Source organism: Pseudochaenichthys georgianus, chromosome 24 (assembly GCF_902827115.2).
Source record: "Pseudochaenichthys georgianus chromosome 24, fPseGeo1.2, whole genome shotgun sequence".
Lineage (NCBI taxonomy): Eukaryota > Metazoa > Chordata > Actinopteri > Perciformes > Channichthyidae > Pseudochaenichthys > Pseudochaenichthys georgianus.
In genome coordinates, this window is record NC_047526.1 from 12,253,916 (window position 1) to 12,273,476 (window position 19,561).

Here is a 19,561-nt window from a genome sequence, read left to right on the forward strand (position 1 = left end):
TTGGTGACTTCGTCCTTGAGGTCGACGGCTGCTCCATCTCCCCATCTCCTGAAGCCCGCAACCTGGGTGTGATCCTCGACTCCACACTTTCCTACCATTCCCATGTCAAATCAGTGACCAAATCGGCTTTCTACCACCTGCGGAACATTGCCAGACTCCGACCGTCACTCTCGGAGTCGGTTGCCGAGACCCTGGTGCATGCATTTGTCACCACCCGCTTGGACTACTGCAATGGTGTCCCTGGACAGGCTCCAGTATGTCCAAAACTGTGCAGCTCGGGTCCTCACACACACAAAGCCGTGGCAGCACATCACTCCCACCCTCATCCACCTCCACTGGTTGCCGGTCAAGTTCCGCAGAACTTATAAAGTCCTCCTCCTGGCCTACAAGTCCCTCCATGCCCTTGCCCCCCAGTACTTTATTGGGATATATTCTCTCTTACTAAGCTTTTACCCCGGAACCTGCGGTCTTCAGACTCTGGCCTGCTCACCACTCCCCGCACCAAACTGAGAACCTTCGGGGACAGAACCTTCAGTGTGGCAACCCCCACCCTCTGGAACGCTCTCCCTGCGGAGATTCGCAACATCCCCACACTGGACGCCTTCAAAAGGGCCCTCAAGTCCCATCTGTTTATCAAGGCTTTCGGCCCTTAAATCGATCTGTTGTTTTGACCTTTGTTTTGTTTTGTTTTGTTTGTGCTTGACCTTGGGTCCCTTGAAAGGCGCTATAGAAATATCAGTTATTATTATTATTATTATTAACCCTAAACAAATCTTTAGTATAGTTTGAAGGCTTTTTACATATAAAGCCCTCACCTCTTTGAGCTGTTACCAAGTCACTCTGAGACTTTAAATGAACATCTAATTCATCACAAGTATTAATAATCTGTAGTAGAGCCTGACAAATGTTTGCAGCAGGTATTGGCAGCCGCAGACACACAGTTACAGTGTGAGATGTCTAAATGTAAAACAGACATTTGTTTTTCTGCAGTTTCTGCAAGAACTATCCACTAACTCATCAAAATCCAGAATAATGAAATAATAATTACTAACTGCTCTAAAAAACATCCTCAGATTTTTGGGGATATCCAGTCTCTGAAAGATATTTGTTTGAAACTGATAAAACACCTCCAAATTACTTTTGAATTATTTACAAACTGAGGGTGGCCCTAACACCATACTTTATTGGGATATATTCTCTCTTACTAAGCTTTTTTGGCATGTTTAACATTAACATTAATTTAATATAGTTTTATATGACGTAAAAAAAATAAAACAACATTTAATACGAAACATTTTAAACAATAGGGAAGTAAAAACATTAAGAAAACAAATAGACTCACAAAAAAGGCAGAGCACAATCTAATGATAATGTTAGTATGCCACTGCGCATGCTCAGTCCATTGCTAAGGAAGAAAGGGGAAAATGTCTCTAGCGAGGTGAGTAACGCGACGGGGCCTTTTGTGTTTTTATATCACGAAATTATATCATTCATCGTTTCAACTTTGTAGAATCCGATGTAAAGATCTGCTTTAATGTTTCACGTGTATCTTTTTGCTTTGCCCGCTATCGGTTCGTTGTTTATAATCAAAGCTAACGGGACCAGCTAATGCTAGCTAGCCGAAATGCTATCTCGTGAGGTGAACATTTGGCATTAGCTAGTTAGCTTAGCAGCACACATCCATGGTCAACAACACACTTGTATTAACTGTTTACCATTCGTGTGCTCGCTTTATGCTTCGGGTGTGTGCCTAGAACTGTTAACGTGTTATGCGTGTAGCATAAACCGACTGTTAGCTAGCTGGTTTGCAGTTTTTAAAGTAAAGGCGACGTTACTTTGAGCCACTGTCGGCTAACGCTAGCTAGGGCTTAACGTTACATCACCAAATGTACTGTACAAACAATGAGACTTACTCATGTTTTACTTTGTTTCCAGCTTTTTACCGGCGCCGACCCAGCTGTCTCAGGACCAGTTGGAGGCAGAGGAGAAGCTTCGGGCCCAGAAGTGCTACTCCACTGCCCTGGTCTCGTCCCGCAGAGAGCCCCCTCCTTATGGGCACAGAAAAGGCTTGGTGCCTCGTTCACTTGAGGTATATAATGTTAATTTAATCAATACATACATGGTTATCTCAAATATGATAAAACTGTTATTGTCTGATAACTGGGGGGTAATTTATTGTCTGATGTCCCAAGGTTATCAACACCAAGTCCATCTTCTAACTTATGCTGTAACTGTTTTGTTTCTGTAGGACTTTGGAGATGGAGGATCTTTCCCAGAGATCCACGTGGCCCAGTTTCCTCTGGAGATGGGTCGGAAGAAGAAGACATCCAACGCCCTGGCGGTGCAGGTGGATGCAGAAGGAAAGATCAAATATGACGCCATCGCCAGAGCAGGACAGGGCAAGGATAAGGTATACATGTCAAATATGTATCCATGCGCAACTTGAAAAATATCAAGATTATATTAAGAGTGTGATCTAATTCTGTCAAGTGATGGAAAGATAGATCAGTATGATAATGTGTGGATTCTTTAGGATGAGATACAACTGCACACAATGTATAAATGGAATGTAATATATTAGACACTCACAGATCTAAGTCATAATACAACCCTTATTAGTGAGTTGGTTGTTTTATTACCAGTTAATTATTTCAAGACAAAATAAAAGATAAAAGCAAGTCTTTCATTTACAGAACACACACTCGGCAGACTATGAAGAAAAACAACATTATCACAAAAAGAATCCCATTTTCCTTTTCACGCTAGTTAAAAAAAAAAAAAAAAGCATTTCTCGTCATTATTTTTGCAGGTTATCTTCAGTAAGTACACAGACCTTCTTCCAAAGGAAGTTCTGCATGAGGATACTCCAGAACTGCAGAAGCCTGATGAGGAGGCTGTAAAAGAGGTAAGCCATGTTGCAATGTGTATGAATCGAAACATTAAATAACAGATGAAGTTATAGTTGGGACTCTAGATTGAATTAACTAAATAAAATAAAACATTCTTTAAACTATTAGCCCGAAGAAGTCAGTCGATTTTGATATTCTCCGTTGGTGACTGTGAAAATGAAGTTCATTCTATGTGATCAAAAATGCTATTGACAATTAATCAGAAATTGATTCATTTTTCAAACATTTATAAGTCGCTTGACTTGGAATTTGAGTTGTAGTCAGAATCTAAACATGGTGGTTGTTTGTAGCTGACGGAGAAGACCCGCATGGCTCTGGATAAGCAGGTGTCTCAAAAGATTGCTGCTGCCATGCCTGTAAGAGCTGCAGACAAACAGGCCCCCGCACAGTACATCAGGTATGTATGAGTCATTAGAGAAAGTGGGAAACTTGTATGACTCTGCTTTCGTATAATGCTACTTTGATATTGTGTGGGAATGAAGGTGAAGTGGTGATACAGACACTTAAGAAGTACCTACTTTTAATATTTATGTGTAAAGGCAAGATGTACACATCAACAAGGTAGTCTGGTTATAACAATAGCAGCTCACACAACAAAATATATAGAAAAAGACATGACAAAACACAACATGCAGAACATATGAATTGTTCAACATAATCCCACTTAGAGCTTGATTTGTCCCATTTCATGTTGTGTTTTGCCACCGGTTGGTTGCAACATTCCTTTAGCTTCGCAAAGTATATTTTAGATTGTGTATACTGTTAAATGGATTACAATTATTGTCTTTATCTCCCTTATTTGGGTGATGTAAATAGTTGGTTTGGTGACACATTTTTCCTCTCGTTCTCTCCTCCAGATACACCCCATCCCAGCAGGGAGTGGCTTTCAACTCAGGGGCCAAACAGAGGGTGATCCGCATGGTGGAGATGCAGAAAGATCCAATGGAACCTCCACGTTTCAAGTAAGTAACACAGGCACCTGTAAAGGAAGAGAAAGACGCCACTCCCGACTTATCGTGTATAAATGATACATCTTTCATGTGTCTAAATTGCACCACATTTGACACAGCAACCCCTCGAATGCCCAGAGATACACTGCCAAATTTAAGAAATAGCCTCATAGACTTCTTAACAACTATTTTACTGTAAAACAGTTTGGTTTTAAAGTTATTGTTTTTGATTAAAAGAAATAAAGCGTTGACATGAACATTGATGGAAATAATTGTATGTTTCAGGATCAACAAGAAGATTCCCAGAGGACCTCCTTCCCCCCCTGCCCCTGTCATGCACTCCCCAAGCAGAAAGGTACAGCCATCTGAAATAGCAAAAACATTCTGCTTCTTACTACTTTCACACTACAAAAATCCAACTGAATTTATTTTCATTTTTTAAAAGTCTGTATGTTTGATGGTTTCTCTTCCTCTGCTTAGATGACAGTCAAGGAGCAGCAGGAGTGGAAGATTCCTCCATGTATCTCCAACTGGAAGAACGCTAAGGTAGGGAATCACCAGGATTACATTTGATGTTTTTGTGTATGGCAAGAAGGTATTTTGTTTTCCAGGCTTGTTTGTTTAATATTTGACACATTACATAAATATTAGATTATTTGGACTCCAGATGCTCTCGTTGTGATTCCAGTTCAATCGTCTCACTGCCTTTTTCTCATCTCTGTATGCTTAATATCTTTCAGGGCTACACCATTCCTCTTGACAAACGTCTGGCTGCTGATGGCAGGGGGCTGCAGACGGTTCATATCAACGAAAACTTTGCTAAGCTGGCTGAGGCGCTCTACATCGCCGACAGAAAGGTACCATTGATTTGTGGTTCAGAAATACTTTATTTGCCCTAGGTAAAAATGTTTTTGTGAAAGTCTTTCCATTTTATAATAAAATTCAATAAGTTAAATACATTTTTTTTTTAAATAACATAAGAAGTAAGAATACAATGCAATAACAATACCAAAAAATAAAATAAAACGGCAGTATTTAAGGTAAACATTTCCAATACAAGATGAAATAAAACAAAACGGTTGAAATATTTATATTAACATAAAATGTAAGAATGTGCAATAAAAATATGAAATAAAATATTTATATAAACATAAGATTTCAAAGTACAAATTCAAAGATAAAAAAAAGTACAAATTTAGTATTTATATAAACATAAGAACTAAGACTTCAATTAAAGATGAAACAAATAAGAATGTAATGATATTAAATAAACATAAGAATCCAATTCAGGATACTACATGAAATAAGTAAAATATAAAAATTCCAATAAAAATAATTAAATATTTATACAAACAAAAGAAGTAAGAATGTGCAAGAAAAAGTTGAGATAAAATATGACATAAACATGGGAATTTAAAGTAAAAATGTCCCATAAAAAGATTAAATAAATATATTTATACAAACATAAGTCGCTAAGTGCCAGGAAATTGAGTTTAAGAGTCTGATTGTCTAAAACTAATTTAAAAAACGTTTTCGATCATTGAATGACCATGAAATGCTGACTGTTTCCATAGGCCAGAGAAGCAGTGGAGATGAGAGCCCAGGTGGAGAAGAAGATGGCCCAGAAGGAGAAGGAAAAGAAGGAGGAGAAACTCAGGGAACTGGCCCAAATGGCTCGAGACCGCAGGGCGGGGATCAAAAGTCACGGGGACAAAGGTGAGTCCTAAAGACGAGGAACCTAGAAAAAAATGTTCTCCGTTCCTTATTTTCCGGGTGGTTTTCTGAGTTAGTGGAGCAGACTGTGCTGTCAGTGCCGTTGTCCGTTTTCCAAATCTGGAACACGAGGCGCATAAGTGATGGCAGCATTTTTCACCCTGCCGGTGTTGACAGGACCAGCAAGCTGTGAAATGATGTTTCTGCTTCCCTGCTGATCATTCACATGGATTTCCAGAAGAGAAATCCATGTTGCATGACCTGTTTGTGTGCATGCATTTTGAAGGACGGTTTGGATATGTCACATCCTATCGAAGTCTAACATTAAATGTGTTAAAGGGGCCTTAATAATGCTAAGGCTTATGGTTCATATTTGTATTTTGCGCCCGTTTAAAAAAATTCCTATAACTGTAATAAATCAGCGTTGTTTTTGTCTTTCATGTTAACTGTCCACTGACTCTTTCCCATTTCTCTCCCTCCCTTGCTTCCTATTTCTTCAATCACTATCTTTCCCCCCAATTATCCCTCACATCACTTGCACTGTTCCTCATCTATCCACCTTTCTTTTCGTACATCACATCATCTGTCTCCCACTTCTCTCATGTGGTATTTTTTCTCTTTTCCTTGCGCCCTTTTCTCCCTCATTCTATCCATGCCCCCTCCATCTCACGCAGCAGGTGGCGAGGACAGTGAGGTCAGGGAGCGTGACGAGATCCGCCACGACAGAAGGAAAGAGAGACAGCACGACAGGAACATTTCCAGGGCCGCTCCTGATAAGAGGTGCTGGACACGCACTTTAAACACACCCCCCTCCTCCATCTCTCAGTATACACACACACACACTAGGGCTGTACCCGAATATTCGTTCGTTGGAGTACTATTCGGGTTTCAATTTCGTTATTCAGATATTCGTTTTGTTTGTTTTCCCCCCGTTTTTTTTTCCATATTGAATTTATTGAAATCTCCAATATCAACGTAAGAGCTTGTTCGGGGGGAGCTAACACTTAACCATAATCGTTATCGTTTACTTTCTCCGTCTTTATATGTAGATATTACTTTTCTCCGTTAATATCCGTCACGTTGTTTCCATAGCAGCAAAAACTTCCTGTCAACAGCGCTACCTCTCCTTCAAAATAAAAGCATGTCCATAAATAGGAATCCAAGCCAAATTACACTTAAGACATATACAACTGCAACGAAAGTAACAAACACAATGCAATATCCTTTTCAATTTCAAAGAACACAAATTGGGTTAATAACTATAAAACAACAATACTGTAGAACAGGGATGCCCAACCAGTCGATCGCGATCCACCGGTCGATCGCGGGGAGATTCCCAGTCGATCGCGAGATGTGTCTAAAAATAGAACAACAATATTCTGTTTTATCGAAAATGTCCTATAACATAATCTTCCTGTGCCAGAATAATGCACTTGAACGCATCAAAGCTTTGTGATTGGCCGGCGTGACCCCATGTGTCGGGGCGTGGCTGGTGGGCAGTGCACTAGTTAGCTGACGTTGTCCGTATCAACTGGAGTGACAGTCTGCACACACACAAGACCGCAATTATGGCAGAAGCAAAAAAGCCCAAAATATATAATTTTCACTCCGAGTGGGAGGATGATTATTTTTGTATCTATTCCAATTCAAAGTCCATCTGTCTCATCTGCAATGCGAGCGTGGCTTTATCGAAGAAGGGTAATTTAGGAGCGGCATTTCAAAACAGTGCACAAACGCTACGAGACGGAATTCCCTCCTAATTCTGCGTTACGCTCCCAAAAGGGGAGGGGCCTGAAAGGACAGCTAAATGCACAGCAGTCCATTTTCACCAGGCCCAACAACAAGAGCAAGGCTGCTACCATAGCATCTTATCGTGTCAGTCACGTTCTTGCGAAACACATGAAGTCTTTCAAAGACGGCGAAGTTGTGAAAGAAGCATTCCTGGAGGCTGCCGACGCGCTTTTTGGGGACAGTAAAAATAACAGTAGCATTTCAACAGGTTTTTGATATAATAAAAACTCAAGTTAGATACCGTTATTAATCAGCTGTAAGTTTGTTTGAACTTATTCATTATAATTATTGTACAAAATGGTATAAGAATGCAAACTTAAATTGATTATAGTCTATTATCAACTCAGGTTAAGAAACTAGTGTTGCTTGCATCCTATTTTAAAGGCATTTCTTTTATACTCTACTAAAATGCAACAAAAAAAGGGTTTGATTCTATTAATTTTGTCTTTTTTATTGCACTTTGGCTGCAGATTCCTGTGTAGCTTCAGATCTGAGTTGTCTTATTAGTAAGCCTAATTTATACTTTTGTAGCAACACTATTTTTATATAATGGCAAAGAAAGGTCTTTTCTTTTTTCCCTGTGTCATATGTGGCAGCACTGTTCAATGTTTCTTGAAAACATTACCCACTGTAGTGACGTGTGAATAAACTCCAACTCTGTATCAACAACACTGTTGTGTAACTTCAGTTAAATACTTGTATGTGTGTAGATTAGAAAGAGGTAAGATAAAGGATCTGCAGTATTTTATGAAGTATTCATCGTACAAAGGTCAGTGTGTATTCACCTGGTAGTAGGCTGTCAGTAATGGCTACGCCTCTCTATTTGGACTGGTAGATCTCGGCAGACTGGCAACTTTAAAAGTAGCTCTCGGTTCAAAAAAGGTTGGGCACCCCTGCTGTAGAATAACAAAATTAATGCCATGAATACACCAAAATACACGCGCGGGCCGAATATTCGCTGCTGATTACTACCGAATATCCGGTAGTCCGAAAAATGGTATTCGGGACAGCCCTAACATACCAGCAGGGCCAGCAGTGTTATACCGAACACACGCAGCAAGATCCAACAGAGCACTCTGACAGTAGTCCATGTTTGATTGTGTATGCAGGACCAGCGTGTGTGTGTGTGTGTGTGTGTGTTTGTGTGAGTGTGTTCTCACTGCCCGGTTGTCAGTTGATGGAATGGTGGTTCCCCGCAGGAATGAGGGAAGTGGAATTCAGAGGAGTGCTCATTAAAATCACCATTGCAGCATTGCATTGCATTGCGAGCAGAAACCTTGTGATCTAAAAATTACCTTTGGCTTTAAGATGACGCTGGCTGAAAGACATTAAAGTCACTCCAACCTTTTTAACGACGTACAGCATTTCATCCTCGATTTAAGATTTAAAGACAAAATCCTTGAAGTTTTCCAGAAATATGATTTAAGAAGTTATACCCATAGGCATACATCGATATTTCAGGCATGTATCAATATAAAATCCATGCAACACTGCGGTCTATTAGGGGTTTAGGGGTTTCATGCCACAGTACTAAACATAGCATTTTTTCTAGAATTCCCTTATGTTTTTATGTCAGTGGCCCTTTCTCATTTCTCTAACTCCCCTCCTCGACTCCTATCCTCGTGTCTTAGTCCCACCCACAGGAGATGCGAGCGAAGGAGTCGAGGAGGGGAACCGAGGAGAGAGGAGGGGAAGCAGCAGGCGGTTAGAGAAATGAGAACTCCTCTCCTCTGAGTGGTCATTTTAAAGAGACGTCCATTAATGATGACAGGAGGCACAGCAGCCCTCTGTCTGATGGACAGATGTGTTCATGACGACAATATATTTACTTTTAATTCATTCACAGTGCGGTATAATGGGACAATAACAGGCTACAGATGCGGGACACACACACACACACACACACACAAATATATATAAATATATACAATTTCAGAATCAAACAAGTACGAGAGCACTCACAGCATAACACTATTAGAGACTGGATATATCCCCCCCCCCCCCCCCTGGTCGCTACAATGAGGAAATGAAATTACGGGCCAAACGTTTTATTTACAAGTATTAAAGACACCTACACACTGTACCACACGCACCTACACACTGTACCACACGCACCTACAGCTCCTACAGCATATAATATATATCAGGATACAGCTGTTGTGTATTTTATTATGTGAAGCACTAAATGGTTTTAGACAAATATCGACTCTTTGTAGATATCTATTAAACTAAAGCAAATACAGAGAGTAGGCCTTTTATACTAAGTGATATATATTATACACACTGCTCTGCTTTCTGCACGGACCTCACAGCTGTTCTTACTGGAAACATTGCGTTGCAATGAAAGCAGTTAATAAAATAATATCCAGGGGATGCATGCAGAGCTGTCATTGACTGAGATAAGTCCGGCCGTGCGTCACGACTCTTTGAAACATCTCTGTTCCCGGGAAATGCATCCGCGAAGGAGCTGTGGAGGAACCATCAGTGTATCCTCGGTTATAGCTCCTCCAGAGAGCCTCCTCGATGCTCGATCCTCGGTCCTCGAAGTGCATTTAGAGAAATGAGATGTCCTTCAAAATGGCGCGCTGAAATTAATTTCCGGAGGAGTCGAGGAGGGGAAATTAGTGAAATGAGAAAGGCCCAGTGTAATGTCATTATTTTTTTCCATGAATCTTTGCTAAGTGTCTGCCATTTTTCTGTGTCGCAGGTCGAAGCTGCAGAGAGACCAGGACAGGGACATCAGCGAGCTCATCGCTCTGGGCGTGCCCAACCCCCGCTCCGCCAGCGAGGCTCAGTACGACCAGCGGCTCTTCAACCAGAGCAAGGTGAGCATATCAAACATGCCTTCATACAGTTATGATTTGTGTTGACTGGACACAAATATCAACATGTTGTGGACTATTCTTTATTGCTGTTGTTTGAGAAAGAAAACCAGTAGTGGACATTTCTGAGTTGGATTATTTTTTGTGGATTTTGGGGAAAGAGTTATATATTCAATATTGTTTTCAGTTAAAGATTTTCGATTTGTTTATTACTTAAATGTCATACATGATCATGTTTGCGTCATCGATTTGGTGGGTTCGTTGTCCTTTTTTAAAAGTGTTGGGTTGAAGTGGCAAAGTCTCCAGAGTTTTTCTGGAATTTAAAGCCTCAGTCGCAGAACAACCTTGAAAGATAACTTTTTTTTCTTCCAAATGTATATAATGTAAATAATGCTAAACTGAGTAATTTGATACTCAATACAAGGAAGAAACGCATTATGATCATTCATTTTTTTTCTTTTTCAGCACAAAAGAAAACAAATGAATGTTAAGAGATCACCTTAAAAAGTTTGAGCCATTACCTTGTTTTGCAATTTATCTAGAACTAACTGTACCTTATTATCCACTCTCTCTCTCTCTTAGGGTATGGACAGTGGTTTTGCCGGCGGCGAGGATGAGTCTTACAACGTGTACGACCAGCCGTTCCGCGGCGGCAGAGATATGGCTTCCAACATCTACCGGCCCAGCAAGAACATAGACAAGGACGCATACACAGATGACTTCGACACACTCATGAACAGCAACAGGTACTGTACATCACTCTGTTTCCACTATATCTTTAATAACATGTTATACATGTACTCGGAAATGTCAGTAGTATCATAATTATGACACGTAAACAACTGTATGGATAGCAGTGGAAAATGTCAAAGATGTTAAAATGCCAACAAATGAAAACATGAATATGTTTAATCTGTAAGTATGCACTTAAGTGTTTGCATTTTAATTTGTTTCCAAACCTTTTGCAATATTACTTGTTAGATCAAATGTAGTGCGATCCTTTAAAACTATGCTTGATGTCGTGACAATGATAGGTGTAACTGAGCACCTAAACGCTTAATAACTCACATGTAAAGTTATGTAACTCACATGTAAAGTTATGTAACTCACATGTAAAGTTATGTAAACTATCACTATCCTCCCTGCATGATAGGGTCAAATGAACCATGGGGCAATGTCCCCTATTCATCTAACTTGCTTGCATTAATAATATAACTAGCTTAACTGGCCATGTGTTGATGCTGATGATCCCAGTGCATCAGCCAAATAATCCTACAGAGAGATTAAAAAAATAAAATATGATGAAAAACTTTACTTTAAAATATTGATAAATATTCCCTAAAAGTAATTATTTTTACTTAACCGTACTGCTTCCCAAATACTTGTAGGACACTGCTGCTTCACTGCTGAAGTTTTAACTTTCTCAATTATACACCCAATAAAAGCCTGAATAATTTTGGGGGCCTTCTGGCTTGATTCCGAGGCACGAGAGAAGCATGCACATGATGTCCCAGCAGGAGGTCTCCCCCTGGGGCGGCAGCAGCGCCACACACCACTAGCCGAGCAGAGCCTGTCCCATATGTTCAGTCCCCAGCTTGTCACTGTCCTCTAGGAATGTCTGGCCGGCTGCAGAGAGTCACACCACTCAGCAAAACATCGGAAATCTTTGATTGAAGAAAATTCCCTGAGACATGCAAACATATGTTCTTTGGAATAATAAGATATTTTAGACCCAGTGCTGAAAGAGTGCCCTAGGAATGAGTCATAAAAGACTGAAATGACCTAGCATTTGAGCAATTCAGTTCACTCGCCTTGGAAGTCAACCGTTTTTTGGTCAGTCATTTACCAAGTTTTGAATTTCTGAAGCTTCCTTGTGTCATAACAGCAGTGGCTAACAAGTTGACAGCAGATGCTAACAATTGTCTAAGTAAGACTATTGAGCGTCATCACACTGAACTTTAGCCGCCTTTAGCTTAGCGGTGATGATGTGAAATCATGACCGAAATGTACTTGGTTTATAGCCCAACGTTAGTTTTATGGCAATTGCATTTACGCTTCCAAAATTATAAAAGTGGTGCTAAAATCTAGAGATCGTGCTGCGAAACAAAACGGCATCCGTCTGTTCCTTAAGTGTGTGTTTGACCCAGAGCTTACTCTTTCCAACATATCCAATGGGAACATCTTTTTTGTTGAGAGAGCCCAAGCATGGAATACTTCAAGGTCCGCATCCAAAAATATCTCACTTGCGTCAACTCTATATCTTGTAGCAACTTGCTAGCAGTTTTCTTACATTGCAAAAGAAAAAAAAACAAGCCCAAAAGAAGTTGGCAAAAACAGGCAAAAACATCGTTTTTCATGCACTGGTCAATTTTGAGATTTTTTGCTATTTTGATTCCATAACATGTTTTCTTTCAGGCTTTTGGAAGGAAAACGTACAAAATACACATTTAGGTGTTTATTTTTTACTATAGTTTGTCTATTTGAGTCTGTAGATTTCTCCTAAATTCACCAAAAGTTAGCATTCTAACGTAACATAAAGTACCGCGACCGCTGTGTGCACCATGTAATCAGAGATATCGTTGGAAAGCTGTGTCGCTCTTGCACAATCTCATCAGATCCAAATATGGTAGTTTCCTTGGTATCAGCAACCAATCGTGAAAGCACAAAGGGGTCTTAAACCAAAAAAACTCAATCTCATTGGCTGGTGTCAATTTCTGACAACGTGATTCGTTCAGATGCGTCACGTGGTGTGCTAAAACACTTCCTCGTTTTGCTTTCCGCTAGAAATTGAAATCTCAAAATGGCAAAAGAACAGCGGAAAAAAAACGTTCACAGAGAAGACGACAACAATTGTCACTTGCACAAAGCAAGGTTATACAAAAAACAAATGATCCCGAACATGAAATACCTTCACGGAGTTGCGTCGATGTGCAAGCTGTCATCCAAAGAACAGGAGGGTTTAGGTAGCGCCACACAGCAATCTTTAAAGGTCGTTTTCTCAAATTTAGTTTCTCATATTCTGAGTGAGAAATGTCCACTTCAGTAGCACTTACCTGAATTATTGTATACCTAAAAGCATGGCGAAAATGTATATTTTACGGCTGTTGGCAGTATTTTCTGATTTATGGAGTGATTAAAAGAGATATCCAAAATCTCTTCTGTAAAAACGAATTTTGAACCTGGCTTTATCCAATGTTCAGATTTGTGTACCTGAAATGTGTTAAAATATGCGCATATTTAATGAGATGATGGCTCATTTGCATATTTAAACATGGTATTTCATAAAACTTGTATTACAAAAAACAATTATCTTAATGTAAGTAATTAACTGGAGACATTTCTAGCTAATGTCTTTTAAGTTAAAAACATTACCCTATTCACCTGTAGTGTCTCGCCTTAAGTTTACAAACTGTAAAAAAACACAACCAAAACGTTTCTTTTGGAAAGAAACTAAACATATCTTTTAAACTAATTACGTTTTCTTCTTTTTCATCTCAGGTTTGTTCCAGACAAAGAGTTCTCCGGTGCCGACCACGGGCAGAAGCGGGATGGCCCCGTTCAGTTGAGGAGGATCCTTCGGTCTGGACAAGTTCTTGGAGGAGGCCAGCATCACGGCGGCTCCAAGAGGCCGTCCAACAGCAGCAGCAGCCGCTCGAAGGACGACTACCATGACAAGAAGCGCAGGAAGGAGTGAGAGTGCTCCACGAAGGGAAGCTGCTAGCATGATGAGGATAGGGAGGTCGTCTGCACCCTCTCAAAGGCTGAGAGGGGTTTTAATAAGCTCAATTCTATCAGGAATGATCTGTCACATTTTGGTTTTATTTCAGTGTGAAACAAGGCAGATATATTTGCTTTTTCCCCCTCCTTTCTCCCCACATTTGTTGCCCCATTCTGTAAATGCTGAGTCATGCTTGATTTGACTTGGGTAAAGCGCAAGTGCAGCTAATTACAAATATGGACGTTGTATTTTGCCCTGGAAATGTTTCGATTTCTTTTTTTATATCTGTATTAGTTACTCAAACAGAACATGTTCATATTATTTTCCCCTACATTCCCCCTCTTTTTTTGTCCGCTGTGTTTTATTTAAACCATGGTGTATTTGTGAGTTTTATTTGATGGCAGATATGTACAGCATTATAAACTTATCTGTAAGGTGTGAAGCAAACCTGCTTTATAATTCTTGTAAATGACTACCAATGGAATAAATGTCTTATAGTGTATTTCTGGTATCCTCCTCTTCGTTGTTTCTTGTCGAGGTAAACACTTTTGATTGTTATTTACTAATTAAAAAATGATGCTTTTCCCCAGTCAGCTTTTTCAGAGCTGCCCAATCTAAACTTTTACAACATAGTGGGAAGTCCATTAGTTGTGTAATTGTTATAGTTTTCTCGTAGTAGATTTCCATTATTTTAATCACTCCCAGAGTAATGCATCCTATTTACATAGATGATTAAATGCCCAAAATGTATTTGGAGAAGCCATCTATTACAAAGTGTGAGCAGTGACTTTTTTTTTGTACCAGAAATGGGCTCCGTGATTTATACGATGATTAGAACAAAACTGGTTCCATTAATTACAATTAATTATGATTCATGCAGTCTGACAGTTTTATTTTCCCTGGCTTTGGAAAGTAATCAACGCAGCATTACACGGCCCGGCACCCTCACAAATCTCTGCACCGCGCCAACTCTCACTCATGCCCTGAATAGGGCGCAGACACTTGTTATATGCAGTGATTTATGTTTTTCCTCCATGGGCAGTGTTTGCAGTTATGGCCGTGTGAATTAGTGCCCTGGACTCGCATGGTATGTTTTGTTGCTGGTCTTTTTACCATCATCAGAACAAATATAGCCAAAGAAGTGACGGATGAAACAATAACCCCAAAAAAATGCAGACCAAATAAAATAGTTATATTGGGGTATTTAAAAGGAACTTGGCAAATGTTGAAGTTATGTCTCTTTTATTTTCAAACTTTGGCCGCCTTTGCTTTCTTATATCTCAATGGGATTTCATTGGAGAGTTTAGTGGCCCTCAACTTCTGGTTTTATTATCTATAGGTTTACACATTCAAGGAATTCGTTTTTTGTGTATAATGATGCATACATAAACACGATAAGAGGAATTTAGTTGTACATTAAAAAAGGTAAGATGTCTTTACGAGAATCCAAAAGAATATGAATAGAATAGAATTCCTTTGTCATCGCACCAGGTACAACGACATTTAAAAAAGCAATCCTCGCAGTGCATTTCCACATAATTAAAGCGAAAACATATCTATACACATATAGACACATCCATACCAACATGCATACATACCCGCACATAATTTAAATACAGTTCACAATATAAAAAACACGGATGATATTTGGAATCTGATGTTGATCAGCTAATAAATTAATAAAACTATAGGCCCATTTAACATGATCCTTTCTCACATTTCAGTGTTTTATTCCCACGTCTTATTATTCTGCCTTTGATCCTACCCCTGAGCATAAATAAGTGTTGAATGAAGGATGGACCGCTGCTGCCAGTGTGAGGGTGATTTAAGGACAGCGGGGGATATGAGTGTCAGTGTGAAGAAATCCATCTGACATGTACCAGCTTAGCGTCAATGACTCATGAGGGGAATATAATGACTGGGTTTTGAAGGCACATTTATGAACATAAATAAAGTCCTTTTCAATACACAAACATTTTCCAAGTCAACACAATTAATTGTTTCCATTCAGCTCTGTAAGATCCCCTTCAGCCTGCATGTGTGCTCGGACCATTGTTTGGAGGACAGCTTGATAATAGGTCTCCCACTCCTGTCTGCCTTTATACATGTGCACAGAGGAAGATCAATGAGATTCTTATTCATGGAGGGAAAGAGGAAATTGGTTCCCTGGCATGGCTTTTGTGTGCTGTTGGTAGTAAACGCTGGGCGTATTGTGTTGGGCCATAATGGAATCCTCAGGTCGCAGAGGAGGCCATGATGGATCACTTCTTATCTGTGCTCCACAAGGTCACAAACCCAGAAATAATAAACTATATTGAGTTGTTGCCGAGCATCTCTGCACTCTTTGGACTTGACGAGAATTGCTTCGTTTGTTTTCTCTGATGTTATTTGTGATATTTACCCCCCTCCTTCCTCCCTTTCAGCTGCTGCAAAGCAATATGTCTGGTGATAAATGTCCCCTCTGCTGCTGTTGACCTGTCCATGATGGCGGCCACAGAGAGATCTTATCTCCCTCTGTGAGATTTGCTCTTTTCTTCCGTTATTGAAGGCTGCAACAGAGGAAGGCTTTTTGTGTTGTTGAAGAAACACACCCACACCATGGAAAACAATGGCTGCATCTCTGCACTGCCAGGGACAAAACAAGGCACAATAATTCTCCATCCACATAAAGAGATGAGTCATTTTAGGAATAGAAAGACAGAATGACAAGTTAGAAAATGTCTTAGTTCTTATAGGCCGAAAAAATTAAGCAATACCAGCACATACAGAACAGATATAAGTGATGTGAAGAGCATAACATGAGAATTACATAATAACAAATAAGAGTAGGCCTACATACAGATATGAACATATTGAGTGAGAGGTTTTAGGGAATAAGTTCCATGATTTCCCAAAAGCGTATTACTTTTTTGTTGTTTAATAGTTTATTAAGCAAAAAAAAACAATGATTTAGGTAGAGAATCCAGTTCTAGGAGGCACAGTGAAAACAATTGCATTTGATATATATATAATAATATTCAAGAGCGCCATCATCTGGAGCATCATAGATAGGCCTACTAATAATATCTTTAATGTTGAAAATATAGAGTCCAAATTGCTTGGGTTATTTCACAATAAAATAATACATGATCATTGTTTTTCAAAAAACGTATCCATATTGAGAAAAGGTACAATAAATTTAAATGTCTAAATTAGCAACAAGACAATTAACATATATGTTTTTGGAAAATACGGGATCTATTAGCTGTCAGAAGCAACGTTTTGGTGTCTCTAATTATGATAGGGCATCCTTGGTTTTTAAAGAAAAGTCAAATGGAGCTAAAGCTGCACTAATCTTCACACAGTTTGTCACACATTGGATCAAATAACTAATGTAGAAGTGGTCCCTCATGGGAACGAGTCAACCACTAATTATAATATGACTGTGTAGTTTCCCTCATCTCTACCTAGCATTTTAGCATCTTTAAGCTCATTGTTTTGGTTTTAAGGGCAGGGTTACATTTATGAACTCTCTCCTAGTTACAGCCATGGTGAAAATCTCCCCCATTATACTCTGCCGTGCCGATATTCACGTATGTTACCAATATTCCTGTTTGTGTTTTTATCATGTTCTGTTGCCTATTAGCGTTTTTAATTTTTTGGTTATTTTTATTTATTTATTATTTTATTTTTTTAACAAATCGTACGGTGTCCTTGGGTGTCATGAAAGGCGCCTAAAAATAAAATGTATTATTATTATTATTATTATTATTATTATTATTATTATATAAAGCAAGTAGACTCCTTTAGCAAAAAAAGAAATGTCACCGTTTCAGAAGACAATCATCTTTCTACTGCTGCCTCAGTTGGTTACTTTGTGTTATTTTTGACTTTTTTTTAACTCGATACGACCCTTTGTAACACAGAATTAACAAAAAAGGCAGCAGTAGAAAAACAACCCCCTGTTCTACTAGTTAAATCACTATTTGTCAATTGAGTCCGGTATGTTTGAAGAAAGCATCTAAAAAATTCTGTCCATTTAAAATGTAATAATGTCAAAGTTGTTTACAGTTCGTTCTCCAGCCCTTAAGATAAATTAATTAATGCAGCTTTAACACGTAATATATAAATGATTTATATGCATGTTTCAGAACATGTGTGCTATTGCAATCAGCAGATTCCCTTTAGGCCTAGTCATAAGCTTAATATGTTGTTATTTATGTATGCACTGGCACTCTAATTCTTATTGTGGATTTATAGTGTGAATATTGTGTGCAAAGCCTCAGAGTTTGTAAAGTGAATCTGTCAAAGTGACATCCACCATTAGCAGCACACACATGAGCAGCCTGTCTCTCCTCTGTCACTCAGAGAGACTTATCATTAGTTCCTCATCTGTACATATTTAGGCCAGGACTCACTCTTCGTAACACCCAGGGTCTAGAGTCGGACAGAGTCTACTGCTCACTGGAAAACGGTCTGCCTGTCAATCTGTCCATCCTTTCTGCCTCACCTGAATCTCAGATTGCAGAATCCGCCCTCTCGTCAGTAGCTCCCTCTGCAGATAATCTATTATCCTGGAAAGATTTAGACAGGTGAAACAATCTCTAATGGTTGTGTCAGTCAGAAAGCAGCCCACCGGTGGCAGGGCCCGCCCAGGCATGGTGGGAGTGCACGTGGACCGCTCTGGGATCTGCTGTGACGTGAACTGATTGACGTCTAGGCCAATGTCTTCATCTGAGGGGAAGGCTGGGCTAGAAAGAGTGAAGTTTGAATGGAAACGCGTTAGTTAAGTTGGAAAAAGTGATTAATGTTGATGATGGAAGAAAGTAGTCCATAGAGTGGTGAAGGAATGAGTCCTAAAACCCGGAAATTAGTTAGCATTTTAAAACTTCCGGTTCCCTGGCCTCAAAGTTGACTGATTTTCAGATGCCTGAAATAAGGTCTGTGGTTAAAGGTGGGGTAGGTAATTCACTTCAGAAACACTTTTTGTTATATTCCATGGAATGCTCTTCATCCCGATAGCAATGAATACATTAAATGCTTTGACAATAAATACATAAACAAATTCTGTGGAAGCGATGGCGCTGTAAAAGCACAACCAATTATTTTATCAGAATTTTATCAAAAGCTCCTGATAGGAGGGGAAATCCCAGAAATGAGATACCGGCCATAGTGTGTCCGTTTGTCAATGTTTTGCCTGTATTTGTACCCAATGTTGTCTCTGCAATTGCTATGTGCGGTGGTATTTTAACATAATGTGTTTAACTTTTAGGTAACCACTAACATAAAAGGACGATAGGGCAACAGCGGGGACATAATAGAGATGCGACAGGTGAACCATGGTTAGGATCTGTGTTTTGAAACATAGTCGAGCCAAATAAAAATGCCATTTATACAGTCTCATATTAATTAATATTAACAATATGACATGAGACTTGCACTTTGCATTTCTTGTAGCCGTTTAATGTTTTTTTTTTTTATTTTGTAGGGGGGGCACTGCCACTTTGGGCCCATGGGACAGGGGACTATCCATCTAACTTGCCATTTGCAGTGTTACAAGCAGTGATTGACACTTCGTTCTTACATGATTGTTTAAAACATGATTTGAGGAATTATCAGAAACTTGGCAGAAGAGTGGCTTTTTGGTTGGGATGTGACTTGCACTTGTTGTGTTTGTGG

The 19,561-nt window shown here is 39.4% G+C and overlaps 1 protein-coding gene across 1 annotated transcript; it reads left to right on the forward strand.

The window, feature by feature from the left end:
• The first annotated feature begins 1,386 nt into the window (after positions 1 to 1,386).
• Positions 1,387 to 13,966, forward strand: LOC117440296 (SNW domain-containing protein 1-like). Its single transcript, XM_034076599.2, is given in 16 exon segments — positions 1,387 to 1,438; positions 1,936 to 2,089; positions 2,249 to 2,410; positions 2,810 to 2,905; positions 3,200 to 3,306; positions 3,767 to 3,871; positions 4,145 to 4,214; positions 4,340 to 4,405; positions 4,600 to 4,716; positions 5,434 to 5,575; positions 6,250 to 6,352; positions 10,071 to 10,188; positions 10,768 to 10,931; positions 13,684 to 13,755; positions 13,757 to 13,788; positions 13,791 to 13,966. Coding segments are annotated over 16 exon segments (1,611 nt in total). The 5' UTR covers positions 1,387 to 1,424; the 3' UTR covers positions 13,880 to 13,966.
• The last annotated feature ends 5,595 nt before the right edge of the window (positions 13,967 to 19,561 follow it).